This window comes from Hemicordylus capensis, chromosome 4 (assembly GCF_027244095.1).
Source record: "Hemicordylus capensis ecotype Gifberg chromosome 4, rHemCap1.1.pri, whole genome shotgun sequence".
In the NCBI taxonomy this organism is placed as follows: Eukaryota; Metazoa; Chordata; class Lepidosauria; order Squamata; family Cordylidae; genus Hemicordylus; species Hemicordylus capensis.
In genome coordinates this window covers 321762257-321784748 of record NC_069660.1, presented here as the reverse complement: position 1 = coordinate 321784748, position 22492 = coordinate 321762257, and the positions used below count along the sequence as shown (strand labels likewise).

The following is a 22492-nucleotide window of genomic DNA, read 5'->3' as shown; positions in this document are numbered from 1 at the left end:
CTTATGCCCGGGAGGAGAGGGGCCACTGAGCCATCCAGCTTCCCCATGTCTGCTCGAAGGGCAACAACTCCCCAGGGAGAGGGCCAGGCTTTCTTTCCCAGCCCTGACCCCCAAGGCCAGGCTCTGCAGGACACAGCTGGAGGGCACCAAACTGAAAAGGAGCTGAGCGGGTGGGGCAAAGTGGACTGAAGCCCTGGCACTGGGGGCGGGGGTTTCACCTTCCCCCTCGAGCTTCTCCCAATCTAAATTGCCCCCCAGATGAGCCCCACAGCAGAAAAATGCAAGGACCTTCCTTGTTGAACCAGATCAACCGCAGCTTGGGGGAGAGATGGAGGTTGGGGAAATGTTAGGGGGGGGGCAGACACAGAGGAGCGCAGCCCCCTCAGACCTCCTGAGGAAAGCCGAGCCCCCTTGCTCCCCCAGGGGAGCTGCAGCCCCTGCAGGAGGGAACTGGTGCTCTGCACCCCCCCATCTCTTCTGCACTAAGCAGCCCGCCAGCCCCACCCAAAGGTCCTTGCATACAAAACAGACATGCAGTGGGGTGGGGGCTAAGCAGCCCGCTTTCCAGGGCAGAGAGCCCTCCTTCGATGGGAGAGCCTCCCTCCCCAGGTGAACGGGCCCCCCCCCCCATCCTGGGAAAGCGCTGAAGGCACAGACAGCTTCACCACTTGAGAGCCCAGAGTGTGGTGGGACTACAGCTCCCAGCAACCACTGGGACATTTCCCGGAATGTGGGGGGGGGGAGAGGGCTGGTTGTGGGGGGACGGAGCAGGGTCCAGCCTGCCCTCCGCAGAGCAGCTCTTCTAGGCTCTAGCTAGCTGGAGGCGGCAGGGGTTAAAGGCTAAGCCCCCCCCCCCGCATCCCAACCACTTTTCCTCCCTGCAGGGGCTAAAGGACGCCCCGAGGACTGGAGTGGAGCACACAGGAGCACACAGGCGGGAGGCATTTTGTGCCCCCCCGCCCCCCTCCCCAAACACACTGACTGACCACGGGCAGGCATGAGAGGGCTGGGCTGAGGAGGCCAGAGGGCTGCCCCCCCTGCGCCCCCCCCGCGACCTCAGGGCAGCTCAGCATGGGCCACAAGCAGAAAGCCTAACTCTGCAGGAGGACCAGAGGGAGAGCCCCACCCCCTGCCCCTGGGGAAGGCACGAGGAGGCCCCCCCCTAGCCTGGACGGGGAGAGGCCCAGCAGAGACGGGGAAGGAGGAGGAGGAGGAGGAGGGGGGGGACGCCCCCATTACAGGACACCCCAAAGAGCAATTGGCCCTTGATTCAGTCACTGCAGAGTCCCCAGCAGGCAAAGCCCTCCCTCCACTCCAAACCCGCCAGGCAAGGACTGATAGTCATCCCGCATCCTTGGGAACTCCCCCCTACTCCCTACCTTGGGGTTTGGGTGGTGCGTCTTCTTCCTCCCCCTTCTTCCTTCCTTCCTTCCTTTTCCTGGGGGCGGGGGGAGGGGGGGCTGGGCACAACAATAAGAATTCGCCTGCTGCACCAGGCTGCACAGCCCAGGATCCAGGATCCGAGATGGGTCCTCCCAAGGACCCCCCCCCAGGCGTGCTGCTCTGACCCAAAGGGTCGCACCCTCTTCTGCAGAACAGACTCCCCCCCCCCCGCGAGGGTGCCCCCTGCCCCACTGCACTCCTGCCCTGTTTGCTAACAGGTCCACCTTTTGCCTTCAGGACCCATTAAGTCCCTTGGAAATGGCAGGGCGTTGCATTGCAGGCGCCCCCTCCTGGAGGCTGCTGTCACTGCAGGGTAGCACCCACAGCCAAGGGCCAAGCGTCTGCCCCACGTAGAGGGGCCCTCCAGACTCACAAGCCCTCCAGCCCCCCCTGGTGAGCCCGAGAGCTGTTCTGCCTGCAGGCGAGCCATTCATCAGGTAGAGCTGCTTGGGCCACTGTGCAGCTCTCCCTGATGAATAGCCAGCCCACAGGCAGTGGGGTTCTTGGGAGAGAAAGGAGCAACCTGAGCTGCTGGTGGGAATCAGAAGGAGCTGCGCCTCCTCTGGCACTGCCACACACACACACACCCCACCGGCTTGTTAGGAGGAGACGCTGCTGCTGCTGCTGCTGCTGCCGCCCCCGCCGGGTGTGTGTGTATGTGTGTGTGCGCATGCGCGCAGGGATGCAGCTGAGCCGCTGTGCCTGGAAAGCAGCCAGACTCCCCAGGCCTGGCCCCACCGGCACCTCTGCCCAAGACAAGCAGCCCCAGGCAGGCAGGCAGGCAGGCAGGCAGAGCCGTGACTGGGCAGCAGCTGGAGGATCTGGAGACAGCGCCATCTCCACCAAACGCACACACACACACACACCCCGACAGCAAACAGTTCCACATGCACAAGGCCTGCACACGCCTGCCCCCCACCCCGGGACAAAGTCTTAGGCCAGAGACAAGCAGCTTTGCAGGCCACACAGGAGCCAGGTCAGGCACAGGCTGGCAGCAGAAGGAGCCTTTGGGAAGCACTTCTGCAGCCTAACACGCCCCCCCCCCGGCCCAAAGCAGCAGCTCGCAGGGTCCCAGAGTGGGCGGCAGCGAGAGCTCTCTGGGCCCCTTGCCTCACCAGCCAGCCACAAGGGGCTCCTCAGCCAAGAGTCATTTGCCGTTTCACGAGCCCCCACTCTGGTTTTATTGTATCGTAGTGTTGTGTTTGTAAGCTGCTTTGGAAATGCATAGAATGGACAGAGAGCAGCACACACACACACACACACACACACACACACACACACACAGGCAGAGCGGACGCTGTGCAGAAAGGCAGCAGCCAAACACGGGAGGCCGGGAGATCCTCTGACAGGGCTTGGAAGCCTCGGACTACAGCTCCCATCATCCCCGGCTCCAGTCCAACATCCTCCCGTCGTGTCCATCACTCCTGCTGGAGCCACCGGCTTTCCCACCGGCCCCACTCTCCGCAAGCGCCCTGCACAACCCGCTCCACGCCCCGCCCCTTCTGCTGTCCGGCTGCCACCTGCCCCTCCCCTGAGCCACGGCCCCTGAGCCACGGCACTGGAGACCACCTGCCCTCCTGCTGCCGGAGCAGAAACAGGAACGGACACTCGTGAATGGCTGCATCCTCCAGAGGTCCTTTGGCCACAGAGAGGGAGCCCTCTGGGAGATGCCTCGGCCTGCACGAGGGAGAGGAGCGTGCCGCCCCCCCCATCCTTAAGGCAGGGCTCCTCAACCTGGGGTCTCCAGCTGATGCTGGACTCCAGCTCCCATCATCCCCTTCAGCCCACGGCTGAGAAGGCCTGCCGGAAGCGCTGTGGGATCGAGACGCGTCTCCAGAACCTCCTCCAAACATCGGCCCGGATTTGGCCTCTGAATTTAATAAATCAAGCCACGTCCTCGGAAGCGGGAGGCAGCTTTCTGTTTCGGTTCTTCTCTCCTCCGCTTGGCTTCACAGGCTTCAGGGTCCCGGCCGGGCATGCCCAAGATGGAGCCCAGGCCCCCCCCGCCCCCGCCTGGCACCCGCTGGCAGCTCCGCGGCTGGCTCTGGGGCAGGCTCACTCCGGCGCAAGGAGACAAATCCTGCTTGGGCCGGGCTGCTCTTGACAGCACTGTAGCTCAGCTCTGCTGCAGAAAGCTCAGGGTCACCTGGGCGGCTACCTGGAGCCAGGTAAGGAGCGGGGCAGAAAGAAACCACTTTGGGCAGAAAAGGAAATGCCTTCCCCGCTTCTCCTAACTGCCCCCCCCCGGCGCCTTCACCAGCACTCAGCCGGCCACTCAGCGGCTTGCCCTGAAGCCCACCCTGGCCTGATGCTGGAGGGCTTCAGGACACGCCCCCAGCCGCCCCGGCTGCGGAATCTCCCCCTTCCCCAAATGCCCATCGGGCAGGGGCAGCTCATGGCCTCTGGGCACCTGAAGGGCCCGCACTGAATGCCACCACCAGCCCAGCCCAGCCCAGCCCAGCCCCACCCCCAGCATGTAGGGTTGCCAACTGTCCCTCATTTCAGGGATGAAGTGTCGGTCCCTCATTTTGGTGGTGGGGCGAGCAGCTTCTTATTTTGAGACGTTTCTGGTTGAAAAGTGCCATAACTTGAATATGTCCTAAATGATAACAATGCTGGCATTATTCAAGAGCATAGAATTCAGTTACATCAATGATACGCAGGCGCTTGAGTACCACTGCAGACACCCCCAGCCAGCCCCCTCCCCAACTTGTGTCCCTCATTCTGGCAATGCAACGTAGGCAACCCCCCTCATGCCAAATCCCCGGGGTGGCGCTATTCCCCCACCCCGGGCACCAAATGCCCCCAAGCATGGCCCCCCTCCTCCCCCCCTCCAGGGGAAGCGGAAAAGAGGCCAGAGAGTGTCCTCCCCCTTCCTCTTCTGCTCTGCCTTGGCAAGAGCAAGGGGAAGAGACAGCACAGGCGGCTGGCGGGGGGGGGGGGGCGGATCTGGTGCAGCAGCAGCATCCTGAAATCTGCCACCTGAGGAAACGGCCTCTGTGAGCTTGATGCCCCCGTCATGCAACCGTATATGTGGCCCTCATTTCAGAAGGAGAGGGGCGCTTTAATGCACAGGATTCTTGGAAGACGAAGGACACAAGCTTTTAGAGGCAAGGACCATCCTCCTCACCCCCCCCCCCCCATGCAAGACTCCCTCGCTCAGACAGCAAAAAGGAAGTGGGTCTGTGCCGGCCGGGGGGGGGAGCAGGGGGGTCCCCAACTGCTTCTGGCAACCCAGAATGGCCTCTGGGCTCAGGCAGGGGTGGCGGCAACCCCTTGGCGCCAGAAAGGCTTTGCAGCTGCGCTCCAGACAGAGGCAAGTGCCCAGACGGGTCCACCAAGGAGGAGGCCTCCCCCCAGCCCACAAACCCAGCCCAGCTGGAGGACTCCACGTCTCTGCCGAGCACGCGCAACTGTGGCAGCAGAGAAGACGACAGAAATGCCTCCGTGAAGAGGGCAACGACGGCTAGGGCAGCAGCGCCATCCATGCGCACGCACTCTACAAAGCATGAGAAGACAGGTCCCTGCCCTGAGAGGCTTACAGTGCGGATACGGCACAAGGGGAGGGGAGCAGAGGCAGGAGGCCATGCCCTCATTCCAGCTCCTCCCTCTTACAGCGGGGGGGGGCAGGGGCAGCTCCTGGGGCCCTCACAAGGAGGAGAGGGTGGAAACCAGGGCCAAGGGCGGCCAGCCACGGCCCCCCTGCCCACCCCCAAATCCGAGCACAGACACCAGCGCAAGAGCCAACCACTGGCACCCGCCCAGCAGCCCCCGCCTGCCCCCGGCGCCCGAGAGGGAGGCCCCCCCGCAGCTGCTCCCCCCTACCTGCGATGCGGATGACGGCCCTCTCGGCGGGGTCCAGCACCGTGCCGTTGTTGCTGGAGGCTGCCTTGGTCCTCTTGCTGCGCTGGTGCTTGGGCAGGTTCCAGGGCAGGGTGTCCCCGGGGCTGGGGGAGCCGCTGCTGCCCCCGCTGGAGCTCTCCTCAGCCATCCGAGGCGGCTTCTCCTTCCGCCGGGCAGACATCACCTCCTGAGGAGACACCACCCCAGACGTCACTGCAGACCCAGGCCCCAGGCAGGCTCCAGGAGAGCAGGGGGCCCCCACCCTGTGCTCACCCCTCTCCCTGTGGCCCCTTGGAGGGAGGGTGGAGCTGGGGGCCCGGGTTCTTGGGACCCATCTGCGCAATTACAGCGACGCCCCTGCGCTCGACCAAGAAGACAAGTGAAGACATTCAAAACTGCACACGAGACACAGCAGCAAGGAGATCCATCAGAGAGCCAGCGTGGTGCAGTGGTCAGAGAGCTGGACTAGGACCAGGGAGACCCGAGTTCAAATCCCCACTCAGCCATGAGCCTTGCTGCCACCTCGCTCTCAGCCTAACCTACTGTTTACACTGCTCTGGGCTCCTTGGAGGAAGAGCAGGAGATAAAATCTAATAAATAAATAATAAAAATACAAAATACAAGGGCAGAGGAGGAGGAGGAGCAGCAGCCGCCGCCGCCGAGTCTCTTCACGCTGTATTCTGGCAAACCAAAGACACACACAAGGAGAACGGCAGAAGAAGCCCAGTCCCTCCACGCTTGACCCGCAGGCTGCTGTGTGGGTCAAGAGTGGAGCCCCGATTCCCATCCGTCCATCCTTGCTGGTGGCTGTGAGGAAGAGAACCAGAAGCGGGCAGGCCCAGAGCTCCTGCCAGGCCCTGGGAGACACTGCCGCCGCCGCCCCCTCCGCTGCCCACACCCCAGCGGGCCCATTGATCCCAGAGACTGTCTGGGCACACCGGTCTGGAGCCAGGGCACCCCAGTGGCCAGAGCAGGAGGTCTGTGCCTGCCCTCTCTCTCCTGCTGCGTTGCTCCCCTGCAACGGGTATTGAGAGGCATCCTGCCTCTGAGGCTGGAGATGGCCCACAGCCACCAGACTAGTAGCCAGTGATGAACCTGTCCACCATGAATCTATCTAAGACCCTATTAAAGCCATCCAAGCTGGTGGCCATCACCACATCCCATGCACTATGTGGGAAAAGGACTTCCTCTTGTCGGTCCTGAATTTCCTAACCTTCAGTTTCATGGGGAGACCCCTGGTGCTAGTGTAGTGAGAGAGGGAGAAGAATTTCCCTCTGTCCACCGTCACCACTCCATGCATCATTTTATACACTTCGATCCTAGTCGCCTCTTCTCCAAGGTAAAGAGCCCCAGGTGTTGTAGCCTAGCCTCAGAAGGGAGGTGCTCCAGGCCCCTGGTCATCTGGGTTGCCCTCTTCTGCACCTTTCCCAGTTCTACAATGTTCTTCTTAAGATGTGGTGACCAAAGCTCTATGCAGTACTCCAGATGTGGCCACACTATAGATTTGTATAAGGAGATTGGTATTCTCTCCCTGGAGAATCCAAGAGACAGAAGAGGCCTGGTTAAGGCCAGGCCCCATTGCCCGGCCAGCCCCATAGCAGGCCAACCAATACCCCCAAAGGGAGCATGGCTGCCATCTTGGAAGAGCTGCCCCTGCAACCACTTGAGCAAAGAGCCCCAGAAGAGCTCCAGGAAGTGAGCCAAGCCCCTGGGTGGCCCGGAAGGTCTTCTTTTAGAGAGTTTCTCTCCTGCTTTAACTTTCGGTTGACTGCACAAGGAGAAGCTCACAGTGAAAAACAACAGCACAACTAAGACCCCATTAGCAACACAATAAAAAAGATGGAAATTAAGCTAGCAGCAGAGAGAGAGAGAGAGAGAGAGAGAGAGAGAGAGAGAGAGAGAGTTGCCCAACCTTCTGCTCCCAATGTGGGAAGGAAGGTATCCCACAGTTTGCTATGGAGGGTGGGGGTGGGAGGGAGAAGAGAAGGTCAGCACAAACAAAGAGAGTGCCGCCTGAACAGTTGGGGGCTGAGGAAAGATCACTTCCCAGCCCTAAATATTTCAGACAGTCAGAGCCCAGGAGCAGCAAAACCACTGGCCAGGTCTTCCCACAAGGAAGAGGCCAGGATGGGCTCAACAGGGCACACAAACACACACACACACACACACTGGTAGCCATGCCCCCCCCACCTCTGGGTGCCACCAGACACCACCCGGCTCAAAGCAGCAGCCCCGCCGTGGCCAAGAGTCAGGCCCCCGACGGCCCCACCAAGCCCCCTTCCCACAGCCTGCCTGACCCCCTCTTGGCCTGGGAGGTCTCCACTCGGGCTCCACGGAGGGACAGAAACCGCTCCCAGACTCCTGGCCGACAGCGCCTGAGGCTGGGAGAAGCTCTGACTTCTAAGGCACACACACAGCTGCATGCCTTTCAGGGGTGTGTGTGTGTGGGGGGGGGCTTCCAAAGACCGTGAGGTTCACGTGAAGTATTTATAGGCTGCTTTTCCAGAAACAAGTTCACCCAGCAGTTTACAGAGCGGTGGGGGTGGGGGGAGACGTTCGCCCCTCCCTGCCCCCAAGGAGTCACCCTCTAGATTAGCTCCCCATCTAGAAAGAAGCCCAAGAGGACCACCAGCAGCCCTGGTCTGCCTGAGCAGGGGGTGGGGTGGGGGCAGGACCAGGTGGGGGGGGGGGGCGGCTGCATGGGCTTCAGAGACCTCCCTTGCCCAGGACACCCACCTCTGGGGGGCCTCCCCCCCCGTCCATGCCCAGCAGCGCACCCAGCACAGCTGCCTCGGGGGCTCCCGGCCTGGCCTCCATCTCTGCAGCCGCCGGGCCCCAGGCAGGGCACATCACGAGAGAAGAGACCCTGAGGCACGCAGGAGGTGCCTGTCCGGAGCCAGGAGCCGAGGCAGCGGCTGGGACACAGGAGTCCAGGCCGGGCGGCGGGGAGGGACACGACAGACCCACAAAGAGCAGCACTTGGACAAGCTCCACTTCCCTCCAGGTTGGAGGGGAGGAAATGCTGCAGCACAGGGAACAAACCTGTGAGCCTCCTCAGCTCTCTTTAGCAAGCGAGCCAAGCCATCCTGGGTCTCATAGAAGCTCACGGAAGTGGGACTCCCAACCAAACCACAAAAGAAAGAAAGAAAGAAAGAAAGACACCATTTTTGCAGGTGGGCCCCAGACCTTGCCCAGACTACCAAAAAAAAAACCCAAACCCCAGGAAAAAACCATGACCTCCCTGGAAAACCTGGAGAAACTCTCCCATTGGAAAGCATGAGACCTCATAGAGCGAGAAAAAACTAGACTCACAGAGAGATAAGCCTTCCATGTGCTTGTAAAGGGCTCTCCTGCACTCGAGGTTTGCAAACAGAGGCTGGGCAGCCACCTCTCCGGGATGGTGTAGTCACTTCCTGCTCTGATAGAGGGGGTGGACTAGAAGACCTCCAAGGTCCCTTCCAGCACAGGGAAGAGGGAATTGGGGGTGGAGTAGCACTCTGTGTTAAAGAGGGGATACAATCTCACAAGCTAGAAAACATAGGAAGACCAGAGTCCTCCACAGAAACCCTGTGGGTGACAATACAAGGACTGAAAGGACATGTGCTACTAGGAATGTCCTCTCACCCTCCAGATCAAAACGCCAACAGTGACTGGGAGTTGCAAAAAGAAATAAACTATCTCTAAATACTGTAAAGAGCCAACTAAAACAGTATGAAGACAGAAGGTCAGCAGGGGAAGGGGCACTTCCCAGTGTATTGCACAGAGTGCCACATGTATGACTATTTGCCCCATGGGCAGAAGTCAGGGGTGTGTGCTCGGTGCAAGGAGCTCCTGGCTCTCAGGGAGCAAGTTCGTTCCCTTGAGACCAAGGTGGCAGATCTGGAGAAGCTCAGAGAGACAGAGAGGCAGGCGGACGGGACCTTCAGGGATGTGATAGAGGCATCCCACTCCAGGGCTGGTAGCTCCTCTGCTGTCAGGGAGAATGAAGGTCTTGGGCAAGGAGGACATCGGTCTGAGGAAGAGGGAAATACTCCTTTAGAAGGGACCCCTTCCGTGGATGATGAGCCCATATCCTCTCGCACAGGGGGTACTCCTCTGGGGGGTGGGGGCCTCCTTGTAGTTAGTGATTCGATCATTAGGGGGATAGAGAGAGGGGTTTGTGACCCGCCTGTTGACCACACGGTGACTTGCCTGCCTGGTGCGAAGGTTGCGGACATTACGCAGCGTCTAGACAGGCTCCTAGGCAGTGCTGGGGAGGAGACAGCTGTCGTGGTGCACGTCGGCACCAACGATGTGGGGAAATGCAGTCGGGAGGTCCTGGAAGCCAAATTTAGGCTGACAGGTAGTGTATTGAAGTCCAGGACCCCGAAGGTAGCATTCTCAGAAATGCTACCTGTTCCACGCGCAGGTACAGTGAGATAGGCAGAGCTGAGGGGTTTCAATGCATGGATGAGACGTTGGTGCCAGGAGGAGGGGTTTGGATTTGTTAGGCACTTGGCTACATTCTGGGGTAAGCAAGGCCTGAACAAAAGGGACGGGCTGCACCCGGAGAAGAGAGCTGGTCTTGTGGTAGCAAGCATGACTTGTCCCCATAGCTAAGCAGGGTCTGCCCTGGTTGCATCTGAATAGGAGACTTGATGTGTGAGCCCTGCAAGAGATTCCCCTCAGGGGATGAAGCCGCTCTGGGAAGAGCAGAAGGTTTCGAGTTCAGAAGAAGAAGTACAAGCTTTATTTCGATCAATGACCAGAACAAACACAAGCAAAAAGGAAAAAGAGAATAAAACATCATAAAATAGTAGTACGCAACTTACATGCAACGTAACAAAACTTGGCCACAGAGTTAGTACTCATACTATCAAATTTAGTCAGTAATAAATCAAGATAAAAGTCATCTGAGCGGCCAGGAAAAGACTTCAACAAGGGTGAGATAAAATCTAAACGGGCATCCCTGTAGAGGTCACAGTAAAGAATAAAATGTGCAGTCGACTCAATAGCTCCCTGGCTTCTCCAAGATAGGGCTGAGAGAGATTCTTGCCTGCAACCTTGGAGAAGCCGCTGCCAGTCTGTGAAGACAATACTGAGCTAGATAGACCAATGGTCTGACTCAGTATATGGCAGCTTCCTATGTTCCTATGAACCAAGATGGAACCAGACTGCTGGCGCTTAAAATCAAAAAGGTTCCAGAGCAGCTTTTAAAATGATGCCTGGGGAATAGCTGACCGGAGCTGGGCAGTATCCCGTTTGGCAAAAGCCATCTTTTAAAGTGTGAGGGTGCAACGAATTCAGATAAAACAGAAGGGCACAGAGCAGAACTGCATAAAGAGCAGACAGAAGGCTGTGCCAGCTGGTCAAAGAGACAAAGGAATAGCATACATCAGGTGAAAGATTCAGTGTATAGGTGCTTATATGCCAATGCCAGAAGCCTCCGAGCCAAGATGGGTGAGCTGGAGTGCTTGGTTGCTAATGCAGAAATAGATATAGTGGGCATAACAGAAACATGGTGGAACAGTGAGAACCAGTGCGACGCTGTTATCCCTGGGTATAAACTCTATAGACAGGACAGGGAGGGGCGCCTTGGAGGATGGGGTAGCACTGTATGTTAAAGAAGGGATAGAACCTAATAAGCTAGAAAACCTAAGTGGACTGGAGACCTCCACAGAAACCCTGTGGGTGACTATACAAGGCCGGAAAGGGAACGTGCTACTGGGGACGTGCTATCGCCCTCTGGATCAAAACACTGACAGTGACTGGGAGTTGCAGCAGGAAATCAGGGAGGAGTCAAGGAGAAGCTGGGCTGTAATCATGGGTGACTTCAATTACCCACACATAAGACTGGGTAAATTCACAGTCAGGTCATGACAAAGAGGTCACATTTCTAGATACGCTAAATGACTGTGCCCTAGAACAGTTGGTCATGGAACCAACCAGAGAGAAGGTGACCTTGGATCTAATACTGAGTGACACCCAGGACCTGGTGCGTGATGTCAGTGTCATCGACCCTTTAGGGAACAGTGACCATAGTGCCATCAAATTCAGCATACATGCGGGGAGAGAATCACCTAGGAAGTCTAACACAGACATTTTGAATTTCAGAAGAGGAAACTTCTCCAGAATGAGGAGTATGGTGAAAAGAAAGCTGAAAGGGAAAATCAGGAGAGTCACTTTGCTCCAGAGTGCATGGAGTTTACTCAAAACCCAGGTAGATTGTAGAAGCCCAGGTAGATTGTATACCCAAAAGGAGGAAAGGTACTACTAAGTCCAGGAGGATGCCAGCATCGCTAACGGGTACCGTCAAGGAAGCCATAAAAGGGAAGAAGACTTCCTTCCGAAACTGGAAGGCCTGTCCAAACGAAGAGAACAGAAAGGAACACAAACTCTGGCAAAAGAAACGCAAGGTGACAATAAGGGAGGCAAAAAGAGAGTTTGAGGAACATTTAGCTAAAAGCATCAAAGGGAATAACAAAAACTTCTTTAAATACATCAGAAGCAGGAAACCTGCCAGGGAGGCGGTTGGACCATTCGACAATGAGGGAGTGAAAGGGATTATTAAAGAGGATATGGAGGTTGATGAGAAGCTAAATGAGTTCTTTGCGTCCATCTTCACAACAGGGGATACTGAGCATATACCTGTTCCTGAACCAGGCTTTTCGGGGATGGAGGCTAAAGAACTGAGTCAGATAGAAGACGAGAGATGATGTTCTAAACTGTCTGGAAAAACTGAAAACTAACAAATTGCCAGGGCTGGATGGCATCCATCCAAGAGTCCTCAAAGAACTCAAATGTGAAATAGCCTACCTCTTTGCTAAAATATTTAACTTATCCCTGCAATTGGGCTCAGTACTGGAGGACTGGAAAGTAGCAAATGTAACACCAATTTTCAAAAAGGGATCCAGGGGCGATCCAGGAAATTACAGGCCGGTTAGCTTAATATCCATTCCAGGCAAATTGATGGAAAGCATCAAGGATAAAATTGTAAAGCACCTAGAAGAACAGGCCCTGCTGGGAGTGAGCCAGCATGGCTTCCACAAAGGTAAATCTTGCCTGGCCAACCTTTTGGATTTCTTTGAGAGTGTCAACATGTGTGTAGATCAAGGTGATCCAGTTGACATGGTCTACCTGGACTTCCAAAAAGCTTTTGACAATGTTCCTCATCAAAGACTCCTGAGGAAACTTAGCAGTCATGGGATAAGGGGACAGGTACATGTGTGGATAGCTAACTGGTTGAAAGACAGGAAACAGAGGGTAGGTATAAATGGAGAGTTTTCACAATGGAGGGAAGTAAGAAGTGGGGTCCCCCAGGGATCTGTACTGGGACTGGTGCTTTTTAATTTATTCATAAATGATCTAGAAGCAGGGGTAAGCAGCAAGGTGGCCACATTTGCAGATGATACCAAACTCTTTTGGGTAGTGAAATCCAAAACGGATTGTGAGGAGCTCCCAAAAGATCTGTCCAAACTGGGTTAGTGGGCGACAAAGTGGCAAATGCAGTTCAATGTTGGCAAGTATAAAGTGATGCACATTGGGACGAAAAACCCCAACCAAGTATAAGCTGATGAGATCTGAGCTGTCAGTGACTGACCAGAAGAGGGATGGTCATGGTGGACAGCTTGTTGAAAGTGTTGACTCAATGTGCGGCAGCTGTGAAAAAGGCCTATTCCATGCTAGGGATCATTAGGAAGGGGATTGAAAATAAGACTGCTAATATTATAATGCCCTTATACAAAACTATGGTGCGGCCACACCTGGAGTACTACGTACAATTCTGGTCACCACATCTAAAAGAGGACATTGTCAAACTGGGAAAGGTGCAGAAGAGGGCAACCCAAATGATCAGGGGCCTAGAGCACCTTTCTTATGAGGCAAGGCTACAACGCCTGGGACCTTTTAGTTTAGAAAAAAGACGACTGCGTGGAGACATGATAGAGGTCTATAAAATCATGCATGGTGTGGAGAAAGTGGAGAGAGAGAAATTCTTCTCCCTCTCACATAACACTAGAAACAGGGGTCATGCCATGAAATTGACTGCCAGGAAATCTAGGACCAACAAACAGAACGTTCACACAACGCCTAATCAACTTGTGGAATTCTCTGCTACAAGATGTGGTGACAGCTAACAACCTGGATGGCTCTAAGAGAGGTTTGGATAACTTCATGAAGAAGAGGTCTATCAATAGCTACTAGTCGGAGGGCTGTGGGCCACCTCCAGCTTCAAAGGCAGGATGCCTCTGAGTATCAGTTGCAGGGGAGTAACAGCAGGAGAGAGGGCATGCCCTCAACTCCTGCCTGTGGCTTCCAGCGGCATCTGGGCCACTGTGCAAAACAAGATGCTGGACTAGATGGCCCTTGGGCCTGATTCAGTAAGGCTGTTTTTATGTTCTTATGACGAAGAGGCCCATTTCTAGACATGCTGAATGACTGCGCCTTAGAACAGTTGGTCATGGAACCAATCAGACAGAAGACAACCTTGGACTTAATCCTGAATGGCACTTACAGGATCTGGTCTGTGATGTCAGTGTCATCAACCCTTTAGGGAACAGTGACCTTTAGGGAATAGTGCAATCAAATTCAGCATACATGCGGACAGAGAATACCAAGGTAGTCCAAAACATACACTTTGAATTTCAGAAGAGTAAAGAGTTTAGTGTAAAGTAAGCTGAAAGGGAAAATCAAGAGAGTCACTTCACTCCAGAATGCATGGAGTTTATTCAAAACCACAATACTAGAAGCCCAGTTAGATTGTATACCCAAAAGGAAGAGACCACCAAATCCAGAAGGATGCCAGCATGGCTAACAGGTAATGTCAAGGAAGCTATAAAGCGGGGCGTGGGAGACTTCCTTCTGAAATTGGAAGGCCTGTCCAAATGAAGAGAACAGAAAGGAACACAAACTCAGGCAGAAGAAATGAAAGGAGACTATAAGGGAGGGGAGAAGAGAGTTTGAGGAACATTTAGCTAAAAGCATCAAGAGAGATAACAGAAGCTTATTTAAATGCATCAGAAGCAGGAAACTTGTCAGGGAGGCAGTAGGACCATTCAATGAGGGAGAGAAAGAGATTATTAAGGAGCGTGGAGACTGCAGAAAAGCTAAATGAGTTCTTTTCATCTGTCTTCACAGCAGAGGATACTGAGTGTATACATGTGTCTGAACTGAGCTTCTCAGGGACAGAGGCTAAAGAACGGAACAAGATAGAGGTGATGACAGATGATGTTCTAAACTGTTCAGAAAAATTAAAAATTAATAAATTGCCATGGCCAGATGGCATCCACCTGAGAGTCTTTAAAGAACTCAAATATGAAAATGCTGACCTTCTTGTAAAAATATGTTTGTTAAATAAATAAATAAATAAATAAATATAGCCCAGGTGTTTATGGCTTGCATGGTGTTCCCACCATTGAGTTTGGACTTTAGAATGTTTTAATCATCATCATCATCATCATCATCATCATCATCATCATCAAGATTTCCTTCAGAAACTGGAAGTCCTGCTCCAATGAAGAAAACAGAAAGGAACACAGACTCTGGCAAAAGAAAGGTGAGGAGACAATAACAGATACAAAAAGAGAATTTGAGGAACATATGGCCAAAAACATCAAGGGGCATAATAAAAGCTTCTTTGAGTACATCATAAGCAGGAAACCTGCCAGGGAGGCGGTTAGACCATTAGATGGCAAGGGAGGGAAAGAGATAATATTAATGGGTACATGGAGATTGCAGAGAAGCTGAATGAGTTATTTGCACCTGTCTTCACAGCAGAGGATACTGAGCATATACCCGCACCTGAACTGAACTTCCTAGGGACAGAGCCTGAAGAACTAAATTACAGAGAAATGACAAGAGATGATGTTCTGAATTAGATTGAAAAACTGAAGATTAACAAAGATTAATTACCGGGACCAGATGGCATCCACCAAATAATTCTTAAAGAACTCAGATATAAATTTACTGCTCTTCTAGCAAAACACTTCTAACTTGTTCCTACAATCAGGCTTTGTCCCAGAGGATAGGAAAGTAGCTAGTGTAACATGAATCTTCAAAAAGAGATCCAGGCGGCGTCCAGGAAGTTACAGGCCAGTTAGCTTAACATCTGTTCTAGGTAAACTGATGGATTAAAGATAATGGTGTTCAACGTATAGAAGAACAGGCCTTGCTGAAGGAGGATCAGCTTGGCTTCTGCAAAGATAAACCTCATTAACGTCTTAGAGATTTTTTGACAGTGTCAATAGGCATGTGGAAAGATATGATCCCACTGACATCCTATATTTAGAGTTTCAAAAAGCTTTTGACAGAACCCCTCATCAAAGGCTATGGCATAAGGGGACACGTCCATTAGTAACTGGCTTAAGGATAGGAAACAGAGGGTAGGAACAGATGGTTCACAACGTGGAGAAGAAAGAAGTGGGCTCCCCCAGGGATCTTTACTGGGACCAGGGCTTTTTAATTTATTCATAAGTGATCTAGAAATACAGGTAAGCAGCAGCAGCAAAAGAGAACTGGTCTTGTGGTAGCAAGCATGAATTCTCCCCTTTGCGAAGTAGGGTCCCCCCTGGTTTGCATTTGAATGGGAGACATATGTGAACACTGTTAGGATATTGCCCTGAGGGGAGGGGGGCATTCTAGGAAGAGCACCTGCAGGCTTGAGTGTAGAATAGGGATGTGCACGGAACCACAAAGGCGCGGTCCGGCACTGGGAGGTATATGGAGCTTTAAGGGGGGGGGGGTAGTACTTACCCCTCCCGCTGCTTCTCCCTCTCCGGCGCTCGACTTTATTGCATAGTTTTTGGGGCGGCAGCACAACATGTGACGTGTGCAGCGCACACACGCTGCAAGGGGCTCGTACATATACTCAACTTCCTGTTTTGCTGGGCAACAACAGGGGCAGGGGCGGCAGGGAGGAACGCTGCCACCCCAAAAACTTTGCAATAAAATCGAGCGCCGGAGGGGGAAAAGCGGTGGGAGGGGTAAGTATTCCCCCCCACCCTTAAAGCTCCATACCTCACCCCCGCCGGACTGGCCCCAATCCGGACCGGTTTGGAGGCCTCTACCATGGCCCTGGACCGGTCCGGTGCACATCCCTAGTGTAGAAGGTCCCAGGTTCCCTCCCTGGCAGCAGCATCTCCCAGAGAGGGCTGAGAGAGACTCCTGCCTGCAGCCTTGGAGAAGCTGCTGCCAGGTCTGTGTAGACAATACTGAGCTAGATGGACCTATAGTCTGACTCGGTAGAAGGCAGCTTCCTGTGTTCCTAAAGTGGCCCAATTGCAGATGATGTTTGGGTAGTAAAATCCAAAACAGAACGTGATGACCTCCAGAAGGATCTCTCCAAACTGGGCGAGTGAGCGGCAAAATGGCAAATGCCATATTGGGGGTCATTAGGAACAAGGGCGTAGCAAGGTTGGAGTCGGCCCAGAGACAAGATTTTAAAATGCTCCCCCCCCCCCAGAAACTCAGCTCATGAAGTAAAGAAGTCTTAAATGAGGCTGAATAGTGGTAACAATCATCCTAATTTTTTTTTTTTAAGGTTTTGTCAATTGTGGACGATGCAAGTCATTGAATGGTACTAGAGAAAGACCTGCTGTTCTGGTCGCTCCAGGTCTTAACACTCACATCCACTTTGGAGGATGAATACAACGGAAGGAAGCCCGGGTGGGTGCGCGCGGCTGGGGGAGTCAGTCATGTGGCCTGCCTCTGCCCCCCCCCAGACAACTGTCTCCCCTTGCCCTATGATAGTTATGCCCCTGATTAGGAAGGGGACCAACAATAAAATGGCTAATAACACAATACAAATCCACGGAGCCGACACATTTAGAATACTGTGTTCAGTTTGGTCGCCATATCTCAAAAAGGGCTTGACAGAACCAGAAAAGGAGCAGAAGAGGGCACCCAAGATGTTCTTATATGGGGGTAGCAAGGGAGTTGCCAGCAGGCCTATGGCTCTTGGGGGGCGGGCACCAGCTGAGGGGCAACTGGGCCTTCTGAGCAGGAAGGGGGTCCAGAGTCCTCCAGTGCAGCCCACCTCACTGCCTCCCTTTGCCTCAGCAGATGCGCGCACAAATACACACTCCCCCTCCACACAGCCAGGCCCTTCAGCCTCCCCCAGGCTCAAGGGGCCCAGCATGGCTTCCTCCAGAGGAGGGAAGGGGGAGCTGAGGCCTGATCTGACAGCGCCAGTTCTGCCTGGCACCCAGCACCTCTCCGTTGCCATAGAGACAGCTTCGTGGGCACCAATCGGATACAGCAGACACAGGTGCAGTCAGAACCCCCCCCATCCCACCCGAGGCTCAGCGCCTGGGCCTCCCTGCCCCACCTCTGTGTGGGACCCTTTGCCTCCAGCCCCCTAGCTCCCCCCCCCCACTCACCACACTGCTTCCTCCTCAGAGTGGGGCCCAGCAGCTCCAGGCCGGCCAGCTGCCTCCGGACAGGGCAGCCTGCATGGGGCAGGGCGGGGGCCAGCAGAACCAGCCCAACAGGCTGGAGCACGTGGGTGGAAAGCGGTGCACCTGCCCAGCCTAGCCGCCCTGGGCGCCCCCCAGGCAGCAGCTCCTCCCCGCAGCCCGGCGGTGCCCATCCACCACCACCCCGCGCTCGGCCGCCAACACAGCATGCCGCTTCTCGCTCTGCCATCTTGCAGAGGGCCGCCAGGAGGACGCCCAGCCCAGCCCTCAGCGCCCCCCCCCCCCGCCCGCCAGAGGGAACCCTCCCCTCCTCCCCGCCTCAGCAGCATCCTGGCAGGCACCCCACGGCCGCCTCCGCCCCGCCTCGGGCAGGCAAGCGGCATCCCCCGCAAGGCGCCCGCAGCAGCCCAGCTGGGCACAGGCCGAGCAGGGCCACTCACCGTGTCTGGGCGCCTGCCTGTGCCCTGCCGCTCTCCGCCCCAGGAAGCATGCCCGCCTTGCCTGCCTGCCTACCTCGCAAGGCCCTCCGGCAGGGCGCGCAGCACCACCAGCAGCAGCCGGCCCCCGGCGGCGGGCAGCATGGGGAGGGGGCGGCGGCGGCAGCAGCAGCCTTGCTTGGCAGGCGTCAGGCAGAGGAGCGCGCAAGCCGGGCTCTGCGCGTTAGCAGCAGCAGCAGCAGCACGAAGAGGGGGCGGGGGGGCAGTGTTTTCCCCCCTCGCCGCTCCAGGCTCCTCCTCCTGCTCCTCCTCAGCCAGCGAAGCAGCACTGCAGCTCCTGCAGGGCGTGTGCGTGTGTGTGTAGCGAGCTTGTGTCTATCTCGCCTCCCCAGCCACCACCCACCCGGCAGCAGCCGCCGCCTGATGAATTATTAACCAGGGCAGCGCAAGCTGGTGGCAGCAGCAGCAGCAGCAGCAGGGAAAGGGCCCCCATTCAGCCGCACACAATGGAGGGAGGGAGCCCGGCCGCCCACTGCCAGCGCGCACACAACACACACACACACACACACACGGTCCTGGCAGGCGGGCTGCCCGGGGCAGGAGCAGCAGGCCGCCTGCGCCAAGGGCGGGCGGGGCGGCAGCTGCTCCGCACGCAAAGCCGGGAGTCCTCTTGCTGGGCTCAGGGGCCCCGCGGCGAGCCAGGGGCCCCTGAGCCCAGCAAGAGGCAGGCCCCATAATAGTTTTGCGTCTTCATGGTCTACAACAGCAGCCGCAGCCGCAGCCGGGTGGGGCCTGGCCGACGGGGGCCAGACCCAGCAGCAGCAGCAGCAGCAGCAGACGACGCGGCTGCCCGGCCCCACCCCAGCCAGGACTGCCCTAGCCGGGGAGCCTCGTCGGGCGCCTCCTGGACCGGGCCCCGCCGCCCTCCTGCTCTGCGGCTGCAGCAGCCAGGCAAGCGCCAGCTGCCCTCCAGAGCGCGCCGCCGCCGCCGCCACGGTCCGCCTCAGCAGCAGCCGCCGCCTCCTAGGTGCTGCTTGCGGAGAGGGGCCCGCCCGTCCTCCCCGCCCTGGGGTGCCCCCCTTGCAACGGGCTGCCGCCCCGCCCCTGGATGATCTGAGGGCCTCCGGGGGGGGGGCTCCTGAGCTCCCTCGCCCCCCCCCCAGCCATGCCATTCTCCTCCTTGGAAACCCGGCTCCGCTGGAGGCACAAGCCGCAGGGGCGGCCCCATAGTCTGCCGCTGCTTATGCGCCTTCTTAACAGGAGGCACCGAGTGCTCCGCTGAGCCCCCCCAGCCCAGCCCCTCTCTTTCCACCTTGCACCCCCCCCTTATAGAAGTGAGCGGGGCAGGGGCAGGACGGCTGGGGGCCGCCGCTCCGTGGCAAGAGGCGGGGAGGAAGAGCTTCGCAAAGACCCCCCGCCCGCCACAGCCCACTGTCAGCTCTGCAGGCGGGGACTGCTCTCCCCACCACCGCCCCGCCAGGCAACGCCAGCCCGCTGGGCTCAGGGCCCCCCTCTCTCCTGCCTGCCCCACTGGCACCGTGGGAAGTTGAGCAGCAGCCTGTTTGCCAGCCTGGAAGGAGCCAGCAGTCCTGTCCAAAGGCGGGTCGTGTGTTTCAGAGGGTGAAGAATATAATTCCACCCAAGAGCCCCTCTTGCTTTCCAGAAATGGAAGGAAGCGCCCAGGAAAGCCACACGGGACAAAAAGAGCCAATTCATCAGGCACAGAGCAGGAATTGCAGCCCCACACCAAAGGCCCATCCGAGGGGCTGCATTTAGGACCTATTAGATGACAACCCCCCCACACACACACACCTTTAGCAGTTGCATAGCAGTCAGAAATTCCAACAGGTGCAACCTTTCCAGGGCAGTCATGCAGTGAAGGGGCAATACTGACCTGTTGGATGTCTGCCTGCCATGCACCTGCCAAAAGCACAAAACAAACAGGGGTGGCAACAAGGAGTCTGGCTCTCCAAGAGGCTGGGGGAGGGGGGCTTCCCCCTCCTCAAGCACCCTGGGCAGCAGCATTTCACCTGGGGGGGGGGCTGCAGACTCTCTGCCTTGTGAGCTGTGCTGGGAGATACACACACCACACACACACACCACACACGCGGCCTGAAGAAGGGAGCCACACAAGGCCAGGGGGAGAGCAGCAGCAGCCCCCCTGCACCATCTGATGTGGGTGAACCCCACTGTGGGCCTGACCTAGACTCCGGGGGCCTGGCCATGCCCCGGTGGTGGCCCTCAGCTGGCAGGGCACCACCCTCGCCTGGGGTCTGCAGGCCAAAGCAGGCCTCCCCCTCCCCCACCCCCTGCAGAAGAGCCAGGCACATTCCTCAGACCCTACAAAACGGGACCCAAAGCAGGCAGAGGCACCCCAGGCCCAGCAGAGGTCAGGGCCATCTGCCCCCACCAGAGAGGCAGCCCCCCCCACCCAGGCTGGGCCCAGGCTCCTGGGAAATGCCCCCCCAACCCTTTCCCCAGCACAGAGTGAGGTCTTGGCCATCGGACTGATGCTGTGGACCACCATGCAGGGTCCGAGGTCCTCTGACAGCCATGGGGCAGCCCTGACCTCAGCCCCCCCCCCGCCCACAAGCAGGTTTGTTACCTACAGGCCTCCTGAGGCAGCAGCAGCAGCAGCTGGCGGGGGCCAAACAGAGCCGGGCCAAGGAGGGTGGCTGCATTGGAGCCCCTTGGGAGAAATCCCAGGGGCCCCGAAGGGGAGCAGAGGCAGGGCGGGCTGGGCTGAACCAAGCCAGAGACCAGCCTGGGCTTCAATGGCAGGGGCAGCCGCCGAGGCTGAGCGGAGCCCCAGATCTGGCAGCAAGAACAAGGCCAGGCTGTCCAGAGGACCCACCCAGAGCCCGCCGGGGGCACTCGCTTGGCAACCGGGCGGCTAACTTGCCTGTGCCCAGGCTGGCACTTGGTCGGGGGGGGGGGGGGCTGGCAGGAATCTGGGCAGAGCACAGTGGGAAGGGCCAGAACAGAGGCAGAACTGTTGAGGAAACAGCCTTCCTGTCCCCCCCCCCGCCCGCTTTGGAAAAGCCACCGTGCAATTTAAAGAAGAGCAGGGAATCCCAAGGAGGCAATGGCCTGTGGAACTCACAGAGCCAAGCAGTCTGCACATCCATCCCTTGGAGCCCTCGCTGGCCAAGCAAGCCTCCACGGGGGCCCCTCCCCTCCCCTCTGGCAGCAGCTGGTTGCTCTTGCTGAGACAAAAGAAGCTCTCAGTGAATCGAGCCCACCCAGCTGTCAGGCACCAGGAGCCCCCCTCCGCGTCCCCGCTGCTGCCCCTTGCACGGCTTCCCACGTGTCCTCAACTCCCCTTGCTCCTGCGCCTCAGTTTCCCTGCCCGGATCCCTCTGCCCAGCTCCTGCAGCCCCGTCACTTTCCCCGTCCCCCTCCACACCCCTCCCAGCTCTGTCTTTTACGTACTCCTAGGAATACTCCGCAGGGACTGACCGTCCCCCTCCTCCTCCTCCTCCTCCTCCTCCTCCTCCTCCTCCTCCTCCTCCTCCTCCTCCTCCTCCTCTTGTGAGTACCAGAGTGAAACCAGGTTTCGCGACAGGCTGGACAACGGGGCAGGGGTGACTCTGTTCACCCAAAAGCTGGTGTGCCGCCCTCCCAGGCCCCCCCCCAGCCTGCCCAGAGTGTTGCCACTGTGGCAGGACCCCACTCGCCTGACTCCGACCCCGGCTGCCTCTGCAGGCCCTGCGGACATGATCTGCTCACCTCTGGCCTCATTTCAATCCCCAACTCACTTCAAGGGGTAAATAAGAACAGCCCTGCTGCTGGATCAGGCCCAAGGAAGTTCATCCACTCCAGCCTCCTGTTTCACTCAGTGGCCCACCAGATGCCTCCGGAAGCCCACAGGCAGGAGCTGGGGTGGGCCCTCCTTCCCTCTGCTGTGGCTCCCCTGCAACCAGTATTGAGAGGCATCCTGCCTCTGAGGCTGGAGGTGGCCCATAGACACCAGACTAGTAGCCCTTGATAGCCCGGCTGCCCTCCATGAAGTTGTCTAAGCCCTCCTTAAAGCCATCCAAGCAGAAAATTCCATAGATTAATTATGCGCTGTGTGAAAAAGTACTTCCTTTGATCTATCCTAAATTTCCTGACCTTCATAGGAACATACAGTAGGAACATAGGAAGCTGCCATATACTGAGTCAGACCATTGGTCCATCTAGCTCAGTATTGTCTTCACAGACTGGCAGCGGCTTCTCCAAGGTTGCAGGCAGGAATCTCTCTCAGCCCTATCGATCTCTTCCAAACAGCAATGGGACAAATTGTGGAAATGGACGTCGGATGTAACCCCCCCCCGATTACCTGATGTGCCTTGAAATCCCCCACCCCCGAGTTACAGTACTACCTGCATATACTTCCTA

General features: G+C 56.9%; 1 protein-coding gene across 7 annotated transcripts in view; it reads right to left on the bottom strand.

Annotated features, from left to right (window-relative positions):
• PLEC (plectin) overlaps nucleotides 1–22492 on the bottom strand; it is a 128025-nt gene that overhangs the window by 96222 nt on the left and 9311 nt on the right. For 3 of the 7 annotated variants that reach the window (XM_053245047.1, XM_053245049.1, XM_053245050.1), the window contains exon 4: nucleotides 5269–5473. In XM_053245047.1, the coding sequence (XP_053101022.1) occupies nucleotides 5269–5473 (205 nt within the window). Of the gene's footprint in view, nucleotides 1–5268; nucleotides 5474–17639; nucleotides 17809–18115; nucleotides 18382–20721; nucleotides 20838–22492 lie in introns of those variants that run through there. The other 4 variants (XM_053245051.1, XM_053245053.1, XM_053245052.1 and 1 more) reach the window with 4 other exon arrangements.